The following is a 23,942-nucleotide window of genomic DNA, read 5'->3' on the forward strand; positions in this document are numbered from 1 at the left end:
TGAGTTTGATATGGGGAATTTCACTGTACAGGTACAAAACACGATTTTGCTAATGTAGAAATATAAGTACACCCTAAAGGCAAAGTGCTTCTGCTACAGTAATGGCTTAAGTGATTTGAGAGCTCAAATTCATTGCAAGTAAACCTCAATTAGATTTGAAAATGAAAGTCAAGGAAGTGACATAGAAAATGTGATATGCCACTGTTTTTAAATTACTTATAATGGAGGTCAAAAAATACCTGAGGCTGTGAAAATAAAACTGAGATGACTCCAGAGCATTTAAACCACATACAAACATTTTCAAAAAGATTGCTACTTCCTATATATAGTTCTGAAATGGTTTGAATGTGGTCGTTTTATGAGAAACTCACCACCAAAACATTTAAATTTGACTATACTGAACTCAAGAAACATCAACATTTTTTACGTACTATCTAATTACCTAGACCTTCCTTCAGATCATGTATCCTTGCTAAGTAAAATTATACTTTCATTCTTAAATGACTTTATATCCATCTTTGGCTTAGTTTGTAGTAACTTGAATCATATGATAATGTAATTAGGTAGAGTAGAAAAGGATGAAGCATATATTAATTTCTCTCAAAAAGGCACATAACTCAAAGCATAGTATAACATGAACATTAGAAGTTATTTTTTCCTTTTTCTCCTCTATGCAATAAGCTCTGCAGATCTCTTTGCAACACTGAGAATGAAGTAATTAACACTGGTATGTGTAAATTTATTACATCCATCCCTGGCATCTTTGTCAGGGGAATATCTTTCCTCTAAGCTTCATGACCTGTCCACAAGAGTATCTTCAGCTACCTGTCTTTCCAGTGCTTTGTCAAACCCATGCAGTTTAAAAATGGCAGGTACCCTTCCCAGCAAGAATTTATGGTCAATCCCTCCCACTTTGGAAGGCCTCCAATGGCTTTGAGTTGCCAGGAGTGCCTTCCTGGTGTACGTAGAAATCATAGAATGCTTTGGGTTGGAAAGGACCTTAAGATCATCTAGTTCCAACCTCCCTGCCATGGGCAGGGACACCTTCCACTAGGCCAGACATATTCATCATATTGTCCACAGGGAATAACTACAACCAACAACCCCTCAGCAGAAACACCAGAATCCAGATGATTTAGCCCTTTCATTGATACTCGTGATTGACTCCATCTTCATTGATACATAGCTTTCAGCTCTGACTTTCATGGCCACAACCAGGAAAAATGTTATCTTCAGTCCTTTTCACACAATAGAAAAAACACCCGAAGAAATCTAAAGGACCCCAAATTTACAAAAGAAAACACCATGAATATTATGTTAAGTACAAACAGCTTTGAAACATATCAGCACTATCTTTCAAATTACATTAGCTGTTCGGGGCCTGAGACCTCAGATTAAGAGAATTAAATTTCCAAAACTCAGTGAAGTGTGTGGTTATTTAATTAAAAACAGGCAGAATTTCATTTGCTCTTCACTGTTAAGAATACCACCTATAATATCACATTTTGGCAGTATAGCTTAACTCCAATTTATACTAAAAGCATACTTCATCAAACTCATTCTGAAGTTCATTACAAATGCTAAATACCAGTACTATTTGTTATAGCAATCTCATCCCATTTGGATGTTTAAATAGGCAAACATGGTCAGATAAACTTGGAGCAGCTTGTTAATGCTTTACACTTTTTCAGATGAAGTCTTTTGCATTAACCTGCTACTGTGAGTTATGTTATGTATCCTTGATTTTAAATTTTCACAGGTATAGTTCAAAGTGTTGAAAAAGTACAGAATTTTGTTGCTTGTACCTGTGCCTACAAAGTACATTACACTATTTTCCTTACAGATGAAGCAGCATATTATACTCATTAGTGGACTATATCCCACACAGCAAGGATTTCTCACTGACTGATAGAAATTTACCCTTGTGCACTGTCTTCAGATGATGCATATGGCTCAGACTGTACCCTGTAAGGCTGGCAGATGGTAAAACTTTCTCCCACCTGAAGAAGAAAGTGGGAGAGTTGAAGAGAAGAAACAGCATCCCATTTACTGAGATAACTATCAAGACAGCTGGAAAGAGCTACTGGAAAGCTTGGGGGGGAAGCCTCCCTATTTCTTCTGAACAGCTATATCTGCCAAGTAAGAGGGAGGAGAGGCACTGCTCCTACCTGTTTTGGCTCAGGCAAGTTTGGTTACCTGATCTATATCATGGTTGTTCAGGCTTCCTCCTTAGATAAGGTAACCAGTTGCTGACAAATTTACAAAGTCCTTTCAATTTACTATGGTAACGTGTTTAACTCATCACAAATAAACATAGGCAAAGTTTATGCTGCAGTCATGGACAATAGTGCAGAAATTATCCACTTGTACCACACTATTCACATAGGAGGAACATGACTAAGAAGAGTTAGGAGGTCTGTTTTGACCCAGATTCAGTCACTGCCTTCACACACTGTCTCAGCCACACTTCAGAGGTCTGTAGTATCTCACTCAAGTTTGAAAGCATGGTAATACCTGAAGAGCTAAAAAGGCAGACTGTAATACAGTTACTGGAAATGTGTTCTTAAATGATTTCAGATAAAGTGATCAGAATCATTCCTAAATACCTTTTGCAGGGGTGGAAACATTTCCCAAGTATGTTACTAAGAAAATCACATTATACTGTGTGTATGATATTAACAGAATTCACATTCAGCATTTTTGCATAATTAAAGTTAAATATATGGGGCCCACTGTTCTGTCCCTGGAAGACCAGATAGGTAATTTCCAATAGGCTTGTACAAGGGGACTACAGGATTTGCAGTGTACCAGTGTGGGACTAAACGGTTTCCAGCCTTGAAAGGCTAGCAGAGCAGCTGTTGTCTAACAGAACATTTTGGATTCTAGTTTTCACTTTCCACAAGAAGAAAAATCTGTGTGAAATAAAAAAAACCTTCAGCTTTTATGGATTTAAAGCAAGATTGTAGGCATCTTCAAACAAACTCTTATTGTCAGGAAGATCCTTGTTGCAAGGAACTTGAATGGACAGCAAGTGAACTAGAGGTTTCACATAAGGCTCACCAGAGAGCCAGCCTCCTAGAGATGGCCAAGTAGACACCACACAGGATTTTCCAGCTGGATTTTGAAACCAACATGTCAGTGAAATTTTTTTAGCAGGGCAAAATCAACTACGATTATGCCTTGCACCAATAAAGCACAGTGCTTCCGTTATTAGCACAAAAGCCTCAGCATTATATTCCAGAGGTCAGTTTTAGTATTGTTCATCATCTTTCATCTTTTGGTGGTTTGGTTTCTTTCACTTCCTCTAAGACAACACTGTTTTCATACATAGTCTACTCACAAGTCAGAAAAATCTGGTATGTGAACAGAGACAGATTTTCCAAGAAATGACTCCTACCTCTAGAAACTCCTTATTGTGTAACCTGTATTGTAAAAAAAAACAACTAGTGAAATACTAAAAACCTTTAAAAAAGGTAAAGAAACACAAACTAAAATAAGTGGTAATAGTATGGCTGAGAAAAGCCTGTGTGTTGAAAAGCTATTCTGAACGTTATTGACTGTGAACACTGGATTCACTACAAGCCTAGGGAGTCTTCATAAAATCCAAAGTATACACATCTTACTCATTTAAACAGTCTCACCATCCAGAAGATTGCAATAAATTCTAAAGTATTAGCAACATGTTATTGAACTGGCACTCAATACGAATGATGCAATTTTCTTCTTCCTTGACACAGATCAAATATACTAATAAAATCTAACAAATTAAACCTGGATTCATTAGATGTTTTTAACTTTAATATAAAGAAGATAGTTCTGTTCAAAGTGTTGCTTCATTTATCTTTCATATTCCTGTATATTACCATGACTTATGCTGCTTCTTAGGCACCCTTTAATTTCAAGGACATCTTTGCCTACAACTTTCTTGTTAGAAATAAAGTTTTAAACAGGTGAGAAACTTGAATGAAATAAGCAGAGAAATGAAAGAATAAATAAAATTAGAAGGAACTCATTAATATTGCCAACATATACTACAAACGTCTTTCTGAGTTTTAGGCACTTATTTGTTGCATATTTTTAAACTACCAATGAAAACTAGTGTATTTAGCTTCAAAAAACTAGATGCTCAAAATTATCAAGATAATCAAATAATTTGTTCTCCTTCAAGTCAATGTAGTTTCCTACATAACACTTCCCTGTACAAAATCTCATGGTCTTCTTTCATTTTTGCTCCATTCATATCAGTATCAACCAGTTTATGGACCACATTATCACTCTCAGCCTAGCATGAAAATTCAGAACAAAAACAAACATGACAAATCATCTTCCAACAAATTTATCATATCTTAGAAGAATCCCCACAAAGAGGTAGTTTCTTTCAACCAGGAAATTCATTGTGCCTGTAGGTTTCCCCTATTCATTTGAAATGCCACTACCATTTCCTTATCTTTACAATACTTTTTGTCTTCTCCTAGAACCCAGAATACTTGATCAGGCCACACCTACATTTAATGAATCTTTTCGTCTGTTTTAATTATCATAGTCTTGATTGCCATGCTGTAGGATTTACTTCAACAACCCCATTCTATTTTGGCTGCACATTTTTGAAAGATGAAGGCAATCCAGAACAAGCCCAGAGACAGGGTCAATGAGATTGGGGTGGGGGATGAGAGTACACCTTGGAAGTAGAAGCTAGAGGAGCTTATCTTGCTCAGCCTACAAAAATGGGTGAACGGGACAGGCCTCCTCTACATAAATGCATCAGAAGGTGGTAAAGGTAAAAAAGACCACAAAAGCCTATAGGCAACAAAAATTTCTGGTGCAGAAACAAAAGAACACTGATTTTGCAGGATCCAGTGGAAGAGAGACTTTTCTATCCCTCCCAGTGGGAAAAGATCACCAATAGTAGATGAAAAGTACCCTGTAATAGCAGGAAAGGAGATTCATTCTCGATGCATTTCCATACTCTTGAACCATACTAGCCCAGATACGTTTATGACCTGGCTGTCCTGAAACCTCCTAAAATCCTTACTGGGACTTCACACTCTCATTTCATTCCTGCTCGGGCTAAGCTGGCTGGTTTGCACCACATCATTACCCTTTGCCAGTCACCACCGCCCATTCTTCTTCACTCCCTGTTGTCAGTTTCTTCTGCTCAGCACTGCTGGTGCAGTACTCCCCAGGCTCCAGTCCCTTTGGTTAACATATGACCTGGGCAGCTGCCTTGCTTTTTGCCACAGAAAGGTTCAAATTTTCAGCAGGGCAGCCATTACATATTTAATGAACAAAGCTAGCTGGCATCTGCCTGTGGCCAAGTGGATTTTCAGTGCTGAGGGGAGACAAAAAAAGGTAACCACTACTAATAGATGTGGGATATTAACTGAGACTTGCAGCAAGACAAAAGGTTGCAGAGGGCAGCAAAACAGAAAAAAAATCCACCAGCATTAGGACTACAACATCTAGCATGGATACACCATAAATAGCCTGCTCATTAGAGAAAGAGAGACCTGAAGGTGTGTGCCATTGTTTGGAAAAGTAAATGCGTTTTGTCTGTCTGCAAGAAGACTGGATGAGCTACACATAGTCTACAACAACACATAAAAGCCAATGGCATTATCAGAGATGAGAAGGCAGCCACAGCAACACTTGATATAATAGGGACAGAGATAATTCTCAGGCAACATCACAACTAAAAGGAAAAAAATGTAATGAAATCACTCAAACACTGCAGAGTCATCTTCCCCCAAGGTTACTACTATTTGAAGATCTTATCTGCTTCTGGAGAAATAATTGAAGCTCCTGAACATATCACTAAATTCAGGAGGTCAGAAGTTAACCAATAGTTTAGAAATATATATATAAATTCAAAATGTAAATAGTATGCCATGAACTAGCTAGCCCCTGTTCATAATGATAAAAAATACAAGCAACACTAATAGCTATTCACTTATGTGGACTTTATACTAAAAACATTTCAGTGGATACTGCTGCTTAAAGTGCTAAAAATCAAAATAGGATCATGAAGAGTAACAAGAACAGTACCAAACAGCTGAGGAAACAGAACAGTAAGTAGTCGGAATTTACATGCTTTTGGATGGGGAAAAGACTCATACTGCAAATGATGATCCTTTAAGGACTCAAGTTTGCTGGTTAAAACTGCAGCAAGGTGGAGTGCAGGTAGCAAGTATAAGGATTTGTGCAAAAAGATCTGCCTTTTAGCAGAAGTGACACCAGAAACTTCAGATTCGTTGAGACACAGATGCCACCCTTTGAAATGCTGTAGTGTCTCTTCAACAGTTTAATTGTAACAACAGATATTCAGACTGCTTTATAAGTGAAATGAGTAAGATTCAAAATAGAGCTCAATACTGGATTTGCTAACTTCACTGAAAGATTCTTAGAGACTTTTTAAAAAGGTGCAGTAAAAAATTATCTCAGTGCTTCTAAAAACATGGATGAATTAGTCTTTCCCAGGGTTATGATAGTAAATATAACATAAAAGGCAATAGTCTTAGGTTAAACTTTCATCTGTCATGCGATTCTTGGTAGAGGGTTATTGAGTCAGTTTCAGATGGTGGAGCAAAACAAAAGGTGTCTGAAGTCTTCAGAAAAAAAATAGACAAGAGAAAAAAAATCAGCTGAATTTTGTACAATATGCATAACTCAAGATGGAATTCAAAATTTCTTGACTTGAACAAATGAAGCACCTCTTCAACGCTATATAAGTATGCTGAGAAACAGAAGCACACAGCAGTCAAAACAAAGTTGTCAAGCACAAACAGGTGCACACAGGGGATGGCAGAAATTATTTTTGTGCTAAATATTCCATCTTATTTAGAATGTAAATAATCATCTAGGCCAGTAATGAAGTTGTCAGATTCCCCTGGAGTTGGCTAGTGTTCCAAACAGCTAAACAGGACTATGTGTCTACTCACTAAACAGCTCGGGCAACAAGTGTTCCCAGAAAAGTCACAGACCAGTGTCTCACTATACTGTTTCTTAGGAAGTAACTGCAAATCCAGAAGAGGGAGAAACACTGTGTTTCATCTGCAAGTATTGTACAGCCTTGTGAGGCAAAAAAGCCTCCATATTAACCCTGAAAGAGACAAAGAACTGAAGATAAGGGAAAAGAAGAATTTGCATTGGGGAAATTTCACTACTTTTATCAATGTATTTTGCTCCAATTGGAAGAGCTCATTCATCACCTTAGGTGCCCTCTCCCAGCCTTCCCAGCAGACATAGAGGGCATCAGGTCCTTGCCAAAAAGAGCAGCTGAGGAGGCAGCAATGTTATGTGCACATAAAAAATATGAGCTGAGATGGTGGCCTAAATCCAAGTAAGCCTGCACCACTCTCCCTACTCTGAATGCTATTTAGAGAGCAATGGCACAGCAAGATTGCTTTTAAACTTATTCTCCATTGCTTCTTTGTCACAGCCACATTATAAAAGCAGATTCCTGAGGTTTTTTCCTGAGTTGGGAAGGAAAATAATTAAAGGTTGTATTCACTGTTTTTCAGAACTCTGCAAAACACCCTCTAAGCACCCATACAAATTAAACTCAGAACTGCCCAGAAGCATTCAATCCTTTGTGATTATAAAGTAGCAATCCTGACCTCCAGTTTTTAATTTATTTTACTGAAATACTTATTTCTTTCATTAAATGGAGCATTCCAGATTTGGCTTTCTTTGCAACAGAGATTACTCAAAGAGCATGACCACAATACACAACTTTTATTTACTGCAGTCTCTTCATACAAACTGTGAAGGTATAAAACTGACTACTGGAAGAGTAACGGTATTAACAAATTCCTTTCTAAAGCTTTAGTTTATCATGTTAATGAGTTTAGTAAAACAGAGAGAAAAATCCAGGAGTAAAGTTCAAAAATAAAACAGACTGATTTCATTGGTCCTTAAACCAGTCTCCTAATTAATTAAAAAATAACAGTCCCTGTTACCCTGTCCAGAAGCTTTTTACTACCTTGCATAGGATTGCAAAGAATAAACCAACCTAAATTAATGGATTGACTCCTCAAAACAACTGTCTATAAAATGGAGAATTTTGTCTTCATTTTAAGTTTCCTATTCACCTGACTAGCTTTTTTCCTTTTACTGCTAAGAAGGAGACCAAAAAAAAAAAAAAAGGTTCCTACAGCTGCAGAACAGGATAGGTGTGGCCAAGGAGAAAACAAGAAGCACCTGCACTAAAGACATTGCTCTGTTGCTGTGCAGTGCATAACAGAGCATGGAGTTGCGATATCAGCCAGCTCACTGTGGGCACACTGGTATTGTTTCATTGTACACCGACATAAAATCATTTCATGAACCATGAGGAAAAAGTTTATCCCTCTTGCCTATCATCAAGCTCTTCCAAAAAAACTATCCATTATTCATAATTAACCTCTAATGATTCTCCCATGTGCCATGTACAGAATAAGCCATCACCCTGGTGAGCACTGACTCCTTTTGCTAGACTTCACTGACTGTGGTATTTTAGACTTGCCCTGCTGAGCAGTAGGATGAGGAAAACATCATTTGTAAATGGTACTGTAAAACAAGAATGCAAAAGGGCTGAACCATCCCAGTCTTGAAACAAGGTTTTCGAGTTGATAGGTACCATTAAGGAGGACAGGATGCAGCACTCAGATGTCACTCATCTGTATGGTCTCCCGTTGATGACCTTTGCAAAGGACAAATCAATACTAAGCAGATACTGTATCTACTATTTCTTCCTGTGTAAGAAAGGTCAACCAATTTTCATGTATGTACCAGTTTTAATGTTACTATTTTCAGACACAGAACTGCTTAAAACTGGGAATAAAAGAAAATAAAATCTTATCTTGTGCATAGCACCATTTCAGAATATGTTATAATAAAAAAAAATATTAGACTTGGAATGGAAACTTATTTCATAAGCAATGTAGGATGCTTACAGAGGAAATGTAAAGCTTTACCCTGCTATCATGAAATGTTCTGTACAAATACAAAGTAAATGAAATTGCAAACAGAATTTATAAGACTGCTTCCTTAGCAAAATCCAGTATCACCTATGTGTTTTACCACAGAAGCAAATACTTTTTAAAATACTAAACCATTTACATTCATTTTGTATATGCCCACTGCACCTTTTTTCATTTGTATGCACAGGCTACAGAGATTCTTCTCCTCTTACAGTTCACTTAGATGGCATATTTTGAGAGAGGCATTTATAGAAATATATGTTTTGGTTCCATATTTAAACTTGATCCCATTTAGGTCAATGCCAAATCCTTTTGGCTTCAATGAGAAAATTCTATAATATTCTATGATACATATTGCCACAGACTAGATGACTGGCAGTGAAATCTTAGTTGAAATTTTGTGGGTTCTTTTTTAATATATATTTGAACTCGCAAAGTATGCTTAAGTTTAGCATATCACAGTACCTAAAAGTTCAAGGATGGACATTAAAACTCTATTAAATTCAACAAAACTGTGTTTAAATGAAAAATGTCCTCTTGTATATCTTAAACGCACCACAAACATAAAACAACACTAAAACTTCAGTCTGGCTCTGGCTAGAAGACGCTGCTACATAATTTGATATTGTAAAATCTACAAGGACAACGTTTTAAAATATGCAGAAAGCTAGCATTTTAAAATGCTTCCATATGGGAAAAGGGTTATTTAATACTCAGTGTAAAGAATTCTTGAGTTGCATTATCTGCAGCATCATAAGGAGGTACTACAGCTCTGTTCTTTAGCTCTATGGAAGTGGAGCAGTGGCATTTCCATACATCTGTAAGCAAAGTCATAAAAAGGATCTATAAACTTTTGGTGCATACATTTAATATTTTTTAGTAAGGTTTGCTACAGTTCTTGCTTCCTCTTCTCAGAATCACTCATGCTTAAGTAGAGATACACACAATGTTAAAAATATCTCTGCAGGTCATTTCAAGTAAAGAGAAGCAATGTTTTTAAGAATAAAATAGTTATTTTACTCTTATTGTACTTCAGCTGATCAAGAGGTAAGATGCTTTGATTATTGTAATTTCCTAAGTGATAGAAAACATCCATTGACTCAAATGTTTAATCGTTTATGTTCTTTTCTTGCAAATCCATGTTCTAATAGTCAATTCTGTCTACCAAGCAAATATTAAGGCAAAACCGAATAATACAGCTTTGTACTGTGGAACAGTGTACACTGCCAGACTAAAAAGTCTATTCTGATGCTACTATCACCAATATTGACTAATATAAATCAGAAATTAAGCTTTGTGTTTGTTTTTAATTAGTTGCTTGTGTCATCTCATCAGAAAATCAAATTAATTCTTATTTAAAAAAAAAAGCCATATTATGTTGGAGTCAAACACTGGAAAAAGCCATATTTCTGGCTGCAGCCATGTGCCAGAAGCAGATTTATATGAAAGCTATTTGTTTGAAGATTTCTGAAACTAGCCACTAAATTATTCTTTCACTAAGGAAATCCAGTCTATGCACTGTGAAGCAGGACAGATATGTCTGTCTCCCTCTCTTGCCGTATTGCTTATTTTGATTAGCTCCAACAGCATGGAAATATAGATTTTTAATATACTTTTATTGCCTTTTAGGTAGCTGACTTACTGACTAGTTTGGGGGCATTTTCTTCCTGAATTTTTATGAGTATGACTTTTTGATGACTATGCTTTTAAAATTTTTATTGAGGAATAATTACTGAATTTCTATAGGGATAGGTGACAAATTCTTTTATGTGCAATACTAAAGGTGTTCATTTGGATGCAGGGGGCTTTTCTCCCTAAAAAGAAAAAAACAAACAACAAAAAACAACCAACCAAAAAAAAAAACCCTCTGGTTTGATTCTTATCATCTTGCATCCTTGTCTTATAGAAGTCCTAATCTTTTCTAGAGCAGGATCCAATACAAAACAAGATGAAGATGTCAGCCCTTTTAGAGTAATCTGTTACATGGTGAAAGTCTATTTCCTTACTCCCTAAAAATGAAGAACAGAGTATAATAGTAGTTATTCTAGAAACAGCTACACTTTCTACTGTGCCTTCATAAGAAGAATGATGAAATGGCAACACTGAAATACCACTGAGAGTAAATGAAAACCAGAATGCTAACATTGCATGTGAGCACACAGGTAGGCTCAGGAGACTCTGCAGGGCTGCAGGGATTGCTGTACCTGGCTATAAGTGTCTGCTTTTGGAAACAGCTCTTCCTTATAGGTAGTCTCATTTCATTTGGCCCTACATTAATAGGTTGTCAGCCTGCAAAGCATATTGAGAGGGTTGCAGAAGAAGCAAAAATAAATAGTTCTCGAGAAAATTGGAAGGGGGTGCGGGTGGGAAGGTGAAAACAGGTTATAGCCAGAAGCATCTTCCAGCTAGAAATCTCGGGTTTTTTTCACATCCTCATAAAAACGTAGTCAGATAAAAAGCAGCAGAAAGGTGTTTGACACATTTTCTTCATTACAACAATAAACATTACAATGCCATAGCTCCATCACTACTGATCTGAATTCTGTAATGTGTTTTGGAGAAATCTTTGCTTTTAAGAAAGATGATAAAACAAAGAGGAATCCATGACACTTCTTTTATGCACAAAGAGTGACATTAAAAGCAGGCAAACAAACTAAAATCACGCATGTCCTTCAATAAAGACATATTTTATAAAATAGCAAGTTAGTTAAAACAACCCCCTAAAACCAATAACAAAGTACCTAAGTTGTATATTTCTTCATGGTGTCTAATGGCAAGAACTGTACTTTCAGCATACTCTATCCCAAACTTTCAGGGGAATACCTTATTTAGAGATACAGTTCTCCTGCTTGCCAAACACAGAAGCCCCAACACTCAATTTTACCTTTTTTCTTTTTGCTCTTAAAAATCACACTAAAATTACATTAACAGGTATTTTATTACTCCAACAGAAGTACCTGCTGTTAAACAGTGTACACATTCCCATAAGCTTTTTATAAATTCTCACAAGCCATTTTAACTTATTTAATTTCATCTGAATTTTAACTATGCCCTTGTATTTTGTTCCATCTTACTATCTTACCACAGCATCTTACCAATAATCACTTTGGAGACTGCAACTTCTATATCTTAATTAAAACCGTAGACTTATATTACAGCACTAATTTAACTCCACAACTTTGAGAACTGGGGCATCTGGGAGAAAAAGAACTGACTGTCCAACACTTGATTGTACAAGTACCTTGTGCTTAATAAGTGAGGTGTTTTCTTTAGATGTGATAGATGACCCTCAGAAAATGACCTCTCATTAAAGTCATCAAAACAGCACAGGCTAATCAAAAAGAAAACTGTGAAGTGCATCGTGCAACATCTGAAAGAAAGATTATTCTACCTGTATCGGACATGCTCGATTGTGTCATGCGTCAGCTTGCTGCTGATATTCTGACTATGAGGGTTGCCTAGGAGACAACAAAGATATGGAAGTTAATCATTAATCACATTTTTGCTATTAATTTTTTCTTTCATGAAAGTATTACACCAAGCCAGCCTGAAAAGATGACAAAGAAAGATTTAACACATACTTCACAGCAATGCCCTGAAGCTGCTTTGAGTGGTTAGTCAAGAGAAAGGACATATAACAGAAGAAAGCAATTATGACAGACCTTGAAAATTCAGCTACTAATACTTAGATAGTTCCCTTAAAAAAAAAACCAACACAATTGCATATGCACAAACATACAATGAAAAAATACAGACAGAATACACATTCACAAATATATTTTGCACACTAGCTAAGAAGCAATTTAGAAGAGACAGCATCTAGAGATAACAGATATTCCTGGTTGGACACCAGGATTAACCCTGGTGTTTTTAGTGTCTGAAATTTAAATAGCTCATGAAAATATAAGTTTTATTGCAAAATTAGGAGCCACTTTAGCACAGCTCAGCACAAGCACGTATTAATAATTAAGACAGCACATAAGAACAGCGTGAATTTATCTTCTTGAGCAGAAAAGATTACAGCAATATCGACACAGGCACAGCACACTTTCCTATTAGTAAATGCTCAAAGAACATGCCTAAAAAGTTTGGAAAGACAACAAGAAAAAAAAAAAGCTATATTAATATAGTTTCATCAGTAGGCTACAATATTAGCTACTCTTGAAAATTTCAAAATCACCTTGCTGAAAGTTATTGAGTGAAGGTGTTGAAAAGAATAATAAATTTAGAGCTCAAACCCAAAACTAATACTTAGACTTTTCATGTCTGATGTTGCATTTCTGTAATTTCCAATTCAAATATTCTCAATTTAGAAGTGAGAATCTCTCTTACTTGCATTATTTTCCCTCATTTGCACATGCAACAGCTAAACTGCACTTCTTCAAGCCTGTGGATTAGCACCAAGAATAATAAAAAATAAAAAGAGCTGGAAGTCAAACCCCCCTCACTCACATCTGCATCTTTTAAATTAACTCTTTACTATCCTCAGCATATCAGAGATATAACTGAAAAAAAAAAAAAGAGATTTGACCATACTAGAGCTCATATTATCATTTTAGATGAATGCAGTATTAGAAATTATAGTTTGTTCTCCCATAGCATTATAGGTACTATGCAAATCTGCTCTGAACTGGCAGCACTACTATTCCTTTTTACAAGCACTCAATTCATTCACAAATTAATTTATTTTTCTGCCACAGATTGCACTTACTTATCGTAAGGGTTGAGCCCAATGTTGTTTGAAATAACTAGAATCAGAATGCGTACATTCCACATTACAATGACTGTAGTGACAGAACATTAATTTTAATAGCACTGACATGTACTCGAATAGAAGATTTTGAATGTAATCGAATCAACGTATCTTGTAACAGCAAAAAAACCTATTCCTATCAAGAACAACATCTATTTCATAGTGGAACAGATCCACACTCTGGATCCTGGCCTTCCCAGCATTCAGAAAACAAAAGAGAGGGAAATGACAAGTACAATGGCACCCTGAAAATTAAAACTACCCAGAAGTATCAAGTGGCTTGCCCAGGTGATAAGCTCAAGTGTGCCAGTGCTTCAGTGAACAGTTTTCTTTTAAAACAGTTGTATCTAGTTTCTAAGTGAAGAAACCCTTTGCTCCGGGTATCAGGAAGCACAAGATAGACACAAAACTAGCAAAAAAGACACATAGCCCATAGATTAGTAACACAGTAAGAAATCTTGATTTCTTCAGTAGGACTAGTAACAGAATATATAGATAATACTGAACAGCATATATTTTTTCTGGTTCAGCATGTATCACTCTAATGCAAATTGTTTCATACAGTAACAGTATTTCCTAAACAATGGATGCTGCTGCCTTTGTATGAAAGCACATTCAGTGTGTGGTTCTTAGCTCATAGCCTCAGAATACCAGTCTGGATGGGACCACAAGGATCATCTGGTCCAACCTTTCTTTGCAAAAGCTAGATAATAATGTTAGAAAGAGATGAAAGGTTTAAGTAGAGGATCTAGGGACAAAGTACTTATAGATGGTGCTAAAGTGTCCACATTCACAGCTGCAATAGCTAAATCTATACCAAGATACTACACAATTCTGTAGATATTTTTGCTCACTTTTTAAAGTACAAGATTGCTTTGGCAATACACATCCTTTTTGTGATTATGCACATCAGTCTAATAGTCTGGGAGAGGTATAGCACCTATTCCCTGCACCAATTCACTTGGCATCTTTTAGCTAAGCTTCCTTCTGTACTAAGCCACAGTATAAGCTCCCTGTGATGACTCTCATTGAGAAGGGGGTGGTTCTGGATTCTGGTCCTTTCATAAGAAATTAGTTTTATTGCATTTTCTGTGGGGGGAGAAAAAAAAAAAAGACTGAACAAAGAGTTCTCAGAGCTACGTTGTATTTGTTTACCCCAGCAGGGTCCCCTAACCCCTGGGCAGCAGAGTTATGCTCCCTTTGATTTTTCTGATTCACCAATACAGACACGTCCTTGACCACCAAAGAGCAAAGCCAAGGGTAATGTAAAGGAACTATGACTCCTTTACAGAATCACTGGTCTTCCAAGTGCTCTGTAGCAGCATTAAAATACCCACAGAAGTACTCTTCCAACAATACAAGAGGCATGGTTTTGATCTATTTAGATGGAAACTTGAGAAGGCTGATGGGAACCCTGTTTTGCACTTACCATAAACATTATTTCTGAGGTCATCGGTAAAAGCTTTAAGTAAACTCTCTGGGAAAAGTGCTGAACCAGCATGGTCAAGGTAGGTAATTCCTAAAATAAAAATAAAATTAATAGATTTTTAAAGTACACCACTCAAAAAGTCAAAAAGGATACAATAGAGCCTGCTCTAAAAAACATTTCAATTGCACATTAACATTAAAGAAAAAAAGGATACAATAGAGCCTGACATTTCAATTGCACCTTTAGAACTTTTAATTGAAACCAAAATATTTTAAGAGGTCCTTCCTTTCATGTTTAGATTACATATTCATTGGAAGAAAAAAATCTTGTTGTTCTGCCTCTATAAGACTAAGTAATCTATTGTCTTCAGCCATAGTATTTTTTTAGTCCTAGGCACTAATTATGAAAACTATGATTACCACTACGGTAATAATTATTATTAATAACAACAACAGTAGTGTTGTCTCCTTGATGACAAATGAATCAACTCTCGCAAGAACTGACAAGGCTTAAATCATGCATGAAACCCACAGACAGGACTAGTTTAAGTTTTGATAGATTTAAATATTTCTTGCCACTCTGCTGCACTTAACATTCAATTCATTTTTAAAATCTCCTTTTATATTATTAAGCTATTGCAAAACTTTTAAATAAATGCTTATTGGAAATGAAGGCTTTCTCATGTTTGGTCATTTTAGATTTCCTAATCTTTAGCAATTATTCTTCCATTTCTCCAGCGTGTTTCATGCCCTTTATTAGTTTTTTCATTTCACTTACCTTAAGTATTTCAACCTATTTCAAATTTTAATAATGATGAATATGATTAAGATTAGAATTTATTAAGTATTTTAAAGGCTTTGCCTTTCCAAAGGGATTTAAAACTGAGTTAAGCTTTAAACGAGAAGCCCTGGCACTTGGAACTACACATTATTATATATTATGCTGCTGTAGCAGTGATTCAGTTGGTAAAAATGTGAGGCAGTGCTAATGATAAAACCAATCATGGTTGAAATGCAGGGGGTTTGAAGGGACAGACACATACTGCATCATGGCAGGAGACAGCCCTGTCCAGCACAGCAGCATGTCCTTTGCCAGAAAGGGGACACCAGCAAAGGGACAGCCACTCTTCCTCCATCAAGCCATATGCTCACCAAGGCTGTGCTGAGACCAGGGCCTGCCATGCAGCTAATGGCTTGGCACAAAATTCTGCCATGAGGTGGAGTTGAAGCGGGAGTAACAGCAATGAACACCAACACCGGGGCCCAGCTCAATGGCTATAAACAACCCAGGGTCACTGGTTACAGCTGGAAGAGTTGGGAAAGGCAGGCTTAGAGTTGAGAAAGGGAAGAGGCAGCCCTGAGCAACAGATAGGGCAGAAAGACTGCTGTACTGAAGGCAATAATCCCAGCTAACACTCTTTCTCAACAAAGCCCACAGAGATGCCATTTGGCTCATTAGCTCTTATGGGCACCACAAGCACAATCTCATGATACTCCTCCAAAGGCAGATAACCACTGTTTTGGGATACCTCCAGGCCTATGGAAGTTGGGGCTGGAAGGATCAGTCAATGAGTTTGACAGCATTGACATGATAACACAACTACAGCACGAGCAAAAACTAAACACCTGGCTGAGGCTTCTCAAACACAAACCATTCAGTGACAAGGGGATGGGCACTTTCCATACTGATTGACGCTCCTGTGAGGCAATGGGGACTAAGAGAGCTTTAGCTAAAGGCTCCCTGAAGTGGTTTTTCAATTTTGGTTTGTTACATAACTCCTTATGAAGGACAATATTTCAGTTCTGTGAAATGGAGGTAAAATAAGCAGGTGGTCATTTTTTAAATTCTTCCTATGGGTATATGACTTCAAAAATATGGGGGGACATCTGGCTGAGGAAGGAAAAAATATTGATTCTTAAACTTTTATTTCATCTTTAATGCTGCTGTTTAATTGGAAATGGAGAACAGCATTTAATGCCCTCTCTCCACTGTCCCCCAAAAAGAAATAGGCTCTCTTATAATTTGAGACTGTGCTGAAACAAATATCTTTATTGCTATTGCACTTTCATTCAGTAGGCTTTTTTCTTACTTATTTCAAAAAAACTATTATTTTCAAAGGAAAGAAAAAAACGCGGCACATGCATAACACTGGCAAAGAACATTAATAACATTCATTGTGCTTTTCCCCTAGTTTAATAACATTTGCTATTTTAACTTTATTGAATGCACATTAACCAAAGAGATTTGTCAGTATATACAGAATAATACAATTCTCCCTGGTTCACTGTGGTATTTAGTATATATGCTGTCAGCAATATGAAATTATACTGTTTACGGGAAGTAACAGGGGAAAGAAAATATAATATGATCTACCAAGAAAATTAAAATGAAAATCCATCAGGACGTCACTTTGTTGCTCAGGGAAAATGTAAAATTAACTTTTAGTTTAATTTACATACCATTATGTTTGGAATATGTAACTGACTTCATTGATCTAGTAATATAACAACTATTTGATAAAATCACATTTCAGAAGCAGGTTTTTTTATAGGAGTATCGAAAACCATTCAGTGTGTCGGCATTAGTTATGGAAAGTTATTCAACAAGAGTATTGGTTCATAAGCTGTAATATTCATATGCTAATATTCTTGCAGATTAATTTTACATGGAGAACTCTTTGGAAACCAACGCAGGCCAGTCGGTGTTGCTGAAGAAAACCCCAGCCCAGCTTTCTGTTCTCTTTCTGTGCTACAATTCACCTCTTAATAAAGCATCTGCCATCTCTGTGTGGCTGCCTTGGCTCTTTGTAAATCTTGACTGCATGTGCACATAGGGCCTTAGAAATGCCAGGGGACCATTCAGTTTAACTAAACATTTCTATCTCTTAATGAAAAAAGATAAATGATAATTTAATTTGGAGCATTTTAAAATCAGAGTTTAAGACCAGGAGAGAACAGTCAACTGTACATAGTCTGACTGCCTGCAAAACATGCAAGGCAAAAAGAAACTACTGGGAAAATAAAAGAAACTACTACCTTTTGGAACTGAAATACCTGCTTCTGACAAAAACACACTTTCATAAAAGGTGACTCCACCTGACTTTGAAGAAATTTGAAGACATCGTTGGTGAGTTGAGAGTAGAACAAGGTGGTTACATCCTTATTAAATCTTTTAGTAATTATTAAACTATTCATATGCCTACCATCAAGAGGATTGTCTAGATGGGGAGGAGCACAGAGGGGCCATGGAAGCACTTCCTGCAACGGCCTCGCAGCAGATAAGAGTACGCTTTCTCCCTCTTCACACCCCGCCTGTAAACCCATGCAGGCCGGCTGATTACAGGCTGACAGTTTCCTTGCCAAAAGTTTCATAAGGAAAAATGAAAAATGCAGTTTACAATGCAACAACTGTACAGTGTCATGAATTTTGATTGGAGGATATAATTACAATTCAGTAGGTTTATAGCACAATATTACTTGGAAAGTAGATACAGCCAATGCCCTGGGGAGACAGTATATGTCTTAAGTACAGCAATATTAACAAAACCAGTATGAAATAGATTGTATGAAAACAAGCTGAAGGCAAAATAAAGCGTTCTCTGTCACAAGATAAATATGAGATTTTCATACACCAGAACTCTAGAAGCAAAAGAACAAAAAGTGACAAAATAGGGAGAAGAGGGGTCTACACAAAATAGGGAGAAAAGGGGTCTACAGAAGTTGTAGACAAGAGCGATATCATTTGGACAAGCAGTGAGCTTTTAACAGGTAGTATCACATTGGGAGCTTCTGGTCATTTTAGTCATCCAAGTCAGATACCCTTTATAGAGGCAGCTCCCTTTTTCCATTGACTGCATAAGAACTTAGGTACTCCCAGAGATGTTCTTAAATTAAATGTCAAAAATAGCTTTAGCTATGTAATACATATAACCTTTATAAAAGCTCCTGAAATCCCAGAATGATACAGGGCATGATATGCCCACACACTGGACAGACAGCAGACAGATAAGGATTCTGGTTCTGTAAGCCCATTGCTGAAGTACATTGAAAGAAAAAAAAAAGTCCTTCTAATACGGCTTGAGATTTACTTTTATTGGATATTTTCTGGATTAAACATTTAATGAATATTGTTATCTGTACTTTCAGTTCCTGTTTGGCATCAATTTAGACAAAAGCTATCTAAACCAGAGTATGTTTTATATAATAATGTGCCTCTCACCTAAACACTCCTGCTCTGCTAGACAAGATTTTCCTTGCTTAGGGGCAGGGAACTCTTCAAATGACCACAAAAGCATAGGCATGGACAAGGCCATAGTGTCCAAGCCTGAACAGTTAATATGCAGTTAAGGAGACACTGCTCCTCAGCATGATTTAACTTAGTTGCTACAGGCCTGGTGAATAATGCAGCGATCAGCCTGCAGCTATGGGGTGCATTCTGCTTCCCACTGCCAGTCCACTGAGTTCATTAATTGAAGTAATCACAGCTTGACCAGACTGCCAAATGCTGATCCATACTGGACTGCGAACAACCTGGGTAATGGTATTAATATTTTAAGGGCCACTAACAAGTTACTGAGTTCTGTGGGAAAATAGTGTTTAATTAATGCATTTTAGTGTTTGACTTGAAGGACTGATTACAAAAAGCAAAACATGAAATGTGCAATTAAATTTATCCATAATAGGTTCCCATTATTTTTTCCACGTTATTAGCTTCCATTATTTGCTCTCATTGCATTATTACCTACAGCAAAGCCAACAGAACATTGAAATAGTTTACAGTCGATACCATACACCCTCTTTGTTTGCTGTACTCCTCAGCAGGGACGCACTGACTCCATAAAAGCCGTTTAGGTGGCTAGGGTTATTCCAGTAAGCATTGGCACTATTTTAGGAACACGAGCCCCTACTTGCAGCTCACAGTTTACAGCTTGCTGATATTGAGGCCTATGTGAGTGGAAAATAAAGCAGGATTTCACATTTATTAAGAAGTTACATCCAAACCTATGAAACGTATCTTTCACAGCTACGAAAATAAAATTGCATGCCTTCAAATTTCATCACTTGAAAGCTCCTGTGCTAAATGAGACCACATTTGTCCATTTGGCTTACCTGTAGGACATTGCTTTATTCAGTGCCCACTTTTTGCTTACTGGGTCGTGATTAAATATTGACTATAGTCAGTGATGTTATTTCCACAGATACTAATGGGTTGTGTGAGACCAGCTGGTGCCTTACTTATAGGCATGAATCAGAGGTACCTCAGCTACATGTGAATAACATACTGCAGCCTACTGTCTCATCTCCTTTGGATGAAATATAAATCACAAGTGATTCATATTTACGCAAGTCTTTAAACAACTGTAACTCACCCAAACTGAAACTAGCTTTCATACCTCCCTAGTGAAGACACTGCCATCTCTCAGTTTCCTTTTTATTTTTTTATTTTTCTCTGATGCAATTAATCAAACAAAAGAAGACTTGAAAAACAACATTTTCCCTGTTCTTCTATAACTGGAAAGTACTTTTGTTGATTTTGCTGAAGCTTTCACAGAAACATTTGTTTTTTGAGAAGGAAAGAGGTACTCAGAATTTCCACTGGAGAAGAAAACATGATGGCAAAAGGTGATGTTTAAGGAATCTTAATAATAATTGTTTATAATAGCAGTCATTAGATAAATGTTCTAGTAGAATTTTCCTGCTCTACTTTTCTTCCCATTCTTCCCATAAAACAGCCACAGGCTTACAACAACATACCATGATAACGTTTGAAACTGACTTTTCTATTCAGTTCTATTTCTTTCTCTGTGACCTGAATTAATTGGATTCACATAAAATCTAGGACAAATTAGTGACTGTAAATATTCACTGCAAAATACATCAAATGAAATGTGCAGTGATGTATAGGAAGCATTTTAAAAGATTTTATGGTTTCCAAAAACACAGAAGACAAACTAAGTTCAAAATAAAAGAAAACTGAAAAGTAACCCTTTTCTTCCCCTTTCCCTTAAAACTCATTTTGCTACACAGAAATACTCAAATCACTATGAGCTCCTGGGAGCTAGAGGCTTGGGTTCAACATGCAACCATAGCAATAATTAAACACCTGCATGAGAACTGGTAAATGCTGAATGACAGGCAGCAAAAAGTCAGTTAACCCAACTGTTGAGGCCCTACAGAAGTACTTCCCAGCCATCATTTCTTCCTGATGCCAAGAAGAGGTGTAATGCCTTGTTTGGAAAATGCAACAGTACCTCCTTCTGCTGGCTTTTTCTGGCAAAGAGAAGATGCTGCTGCTGCAAACCAGTAGTAGTTATTTTCTAGTGGAGCCTCTTCACATACCGTTCCCCACAGACAATTACTTAATTTACTGATAGCATCCAGCAAACAGTCCATTGCCAGGAACAGATAGTGAAGATCAGTTTCAAGGATATGCAACAAATAAAAGTTTCCCTTCAGCATGAATTTGGACTATCTGTCAGAGACAAACATACAAAACCAACGAACCGTATTACAAGTAGAAACTGGATGTAAATTCAAAGACTACAAAATCAAGGGTGTGAGGACTGCTGGCCAAAACCCCACTCTTATAAGATGAGAAGTCTGAGAAGATTATCCTGGCCCACAGTAGGCTGTCCTTTGTTACAACTGGTAAATACACTCATCAAACAAGCTATGTATTGTGGGAATTTAATTTTAATGACAGAGAAGAAGTGAGATTTTATTAGGGAGATAGTAAGCATGCATGAAAACCAAGGTATAGGCTTTTCCAGTGCATACGTATTGGCTTAATCTAAACGTTATTCCACCATAAAATCTTTTGGCACTAATTCCCCACACAGCAAGCCAGTTTAAATTTTACTTTGTAGTAACTTGATCCAAAGCTGTTACCACAAGTGAAACTTATTCAACTATAAACAGACCAATCTATATGATAAGATTATGCTCAATTGCTTTACCTTTACTGAATTTCACAGATTGTATTAAAGACATCAATAATACAACTCATTAAATAAATTTATTTCTTTTTTGGGGATTTTTTTAGAAATGAGAATTATTTGGTAATTTTTTTCAGGACTGACTGTAATTTCCTAATACCTTCACAAACAGTGCAATACTTCAGTACAAAAAAAAGAAAAAAGTCTCACTCAAAAAAAAAAATCTAACAGACACAAACACATTTATGTCAATAAATCAATAAGAAGGTAATTATATATTGGCATAAAAGTTCTGTTAATACCCTATTATATTTGACCTAAATTAGTTTCTACAGCTTTTTTCCCCTTTATTAAGTGTTTTCCCAAGCATAAATTCAAAGCCTTTAACTGCCATTTCCAGGAATGTGCTAAGAATGAAAAAGTACATTTAACAAAAAATAATGTTACAGCAAACCACAGTTTTTAATCCAGTATGACAACTGCAGAGATTTGTTAACTAGTTCTGACAAAAGTAAGAAAACACCAGCTTCCTAATGACTAGGCCTGAATGCAGCAGTATGTGAGAGAAATCCTACCTAACAGATTCCTGCTTTTAACAGGAATAACAGCATGTAGCTTCCAACTACTGCATTTTTTTTTAACTTCTCTGATGTCCAGCATGTTACAGCTTACTAAACGAAAACTAAAAATCACTTGTGCTGTTGGCACAAGTACATAGTTAATGTCCCTCTTTCTAAGGAACTGTCAATATGAGGCACAACTTTTGGAAGTTTGCTCTTTGAATATGACTTTCAACAACAAAAAACTACTGCTGGATACTGCTCTACAGCTGTTTAAGAGGAGGAGTTTGTGGCTCTTCAAGAGATGTTACCTTGTGTTGGGTACAGACATTAGCATTTTAGAGATCAGGTTCTCTGACATCTGAAGGGCTGCAATGGGACAAAAAGTCTTTTCCAAGGTCCAGTGAATCAAAAGGAGCCCAAGCCAAGTCTAATTGAGTTTCCAGCTGGACTACAGGGAATAACCAGAGCAAAACTTTACCTTCAGGTCACAGAGACCTCACCTCTGAGGAAAAGAAGCAATCTCCATTCAAACATAAGAATGTGCATCAAGGTCTGATTCGAAGCCTTTGAATTAATTATGAGGCTCTGCTGAACTCTGTATGAGTTAAACCATTAACAAATCCACTATAATCAGCAGTTCCTAAACATACAGCAATGATTACCTTTTTGATTCCAGACCACATTAAAACCATGAGTTATGATCCACACAGAATCTTAAATGACCTTTGAAATGAGTGAAATACTTCTTTCTTGAATAAGAAATACCAGGCCTCTCATATTGCTATCTCCTCAAACAATGCCTACAGCACATCTTCAGTCTCTGGGGTATGCACGCATCCTCTCAAAGTCCAGGCATCAATTAAAAAAGTGCAGCATTTTAAATAATTTATTAAAATTGTATTATATCATAAATAAAGAGAACATTTATTAATAATAAAAATAATGTTATTTTTAATAATTTTAAAATTTACAAAAGGAGTAGGAGTGCTATAATAACATAAGCAACAGCAATGGAATCTGAAAATGACATAAATCAGCTTACTTAGAGTCAGTTACATCAAAGAAAGGATTACTCTAGAAGCACATCCAGGTGACTGTTTCCTCCAAGCATATATTATACAACTTTATTTATAAATATGCACAAATATGCCTGTGTATGTAGTACTGAGATGGGTATACAAATACATGCATGTAAGTATTCCCTTAAGAAGATAATTAGTGTTTTCATGTTGCTTCTTGTAGCAGAACATAAGAAAAGCAGATGTGAATCTGGAGACTTCCCTTACAGCTCTTTTACACTTTCTCT

General features: G+C 36.6%; 1 protein-coding gene across 5 annotated transcripts in view; it reads right to left on the reverse strand.

The window, feature by feature from the left end:
- MOCOS (molybdenum cofactor sulfurase) overlaps positions 1–23,942 on the reverse strand; it is a 229,537-nt gene that overhangs the window by 180,123 nt on the left and 25,472 nt on the right. For all 5 annotated transcript variants that reach the window (XM_062610979.1, XM_062610982.1, XM_062610978.1 and 2 more), the window contains exons 2-3: positions 15,140–15,229; positions 12,349–12,415 (exon numbers count right to left, since the gene is read on the reverse strand). In XM_062610979.1, coding sequence (XP_062466963.1) covers positions 12,349–12,415; positions 15,140–15,229 — 157 coding nt within the window. The remainder of the gene's footprint in view (positions 1–12,348; positions 12,416–15,139; positions 15,230–23,942) is intronic.

Source organism: Pezoporus occidentalis, unplaced genomic scaffold (genome assembly GCF_034315485.1).
Source record: "Pezoporus occidentalis ecotype Australia unplaced genomic scaffold, CSIRO_AGI_Poc_V1 ctg15, whole genome shotgun sequence".
Classification (NCBI taxonomy): domain Eukaryota; kingdom Metazoa; phylum Chordata; class Aves; order Psittaciformes; family Psittacidae; genus Pezoporus; species Pezoporus occidentalis.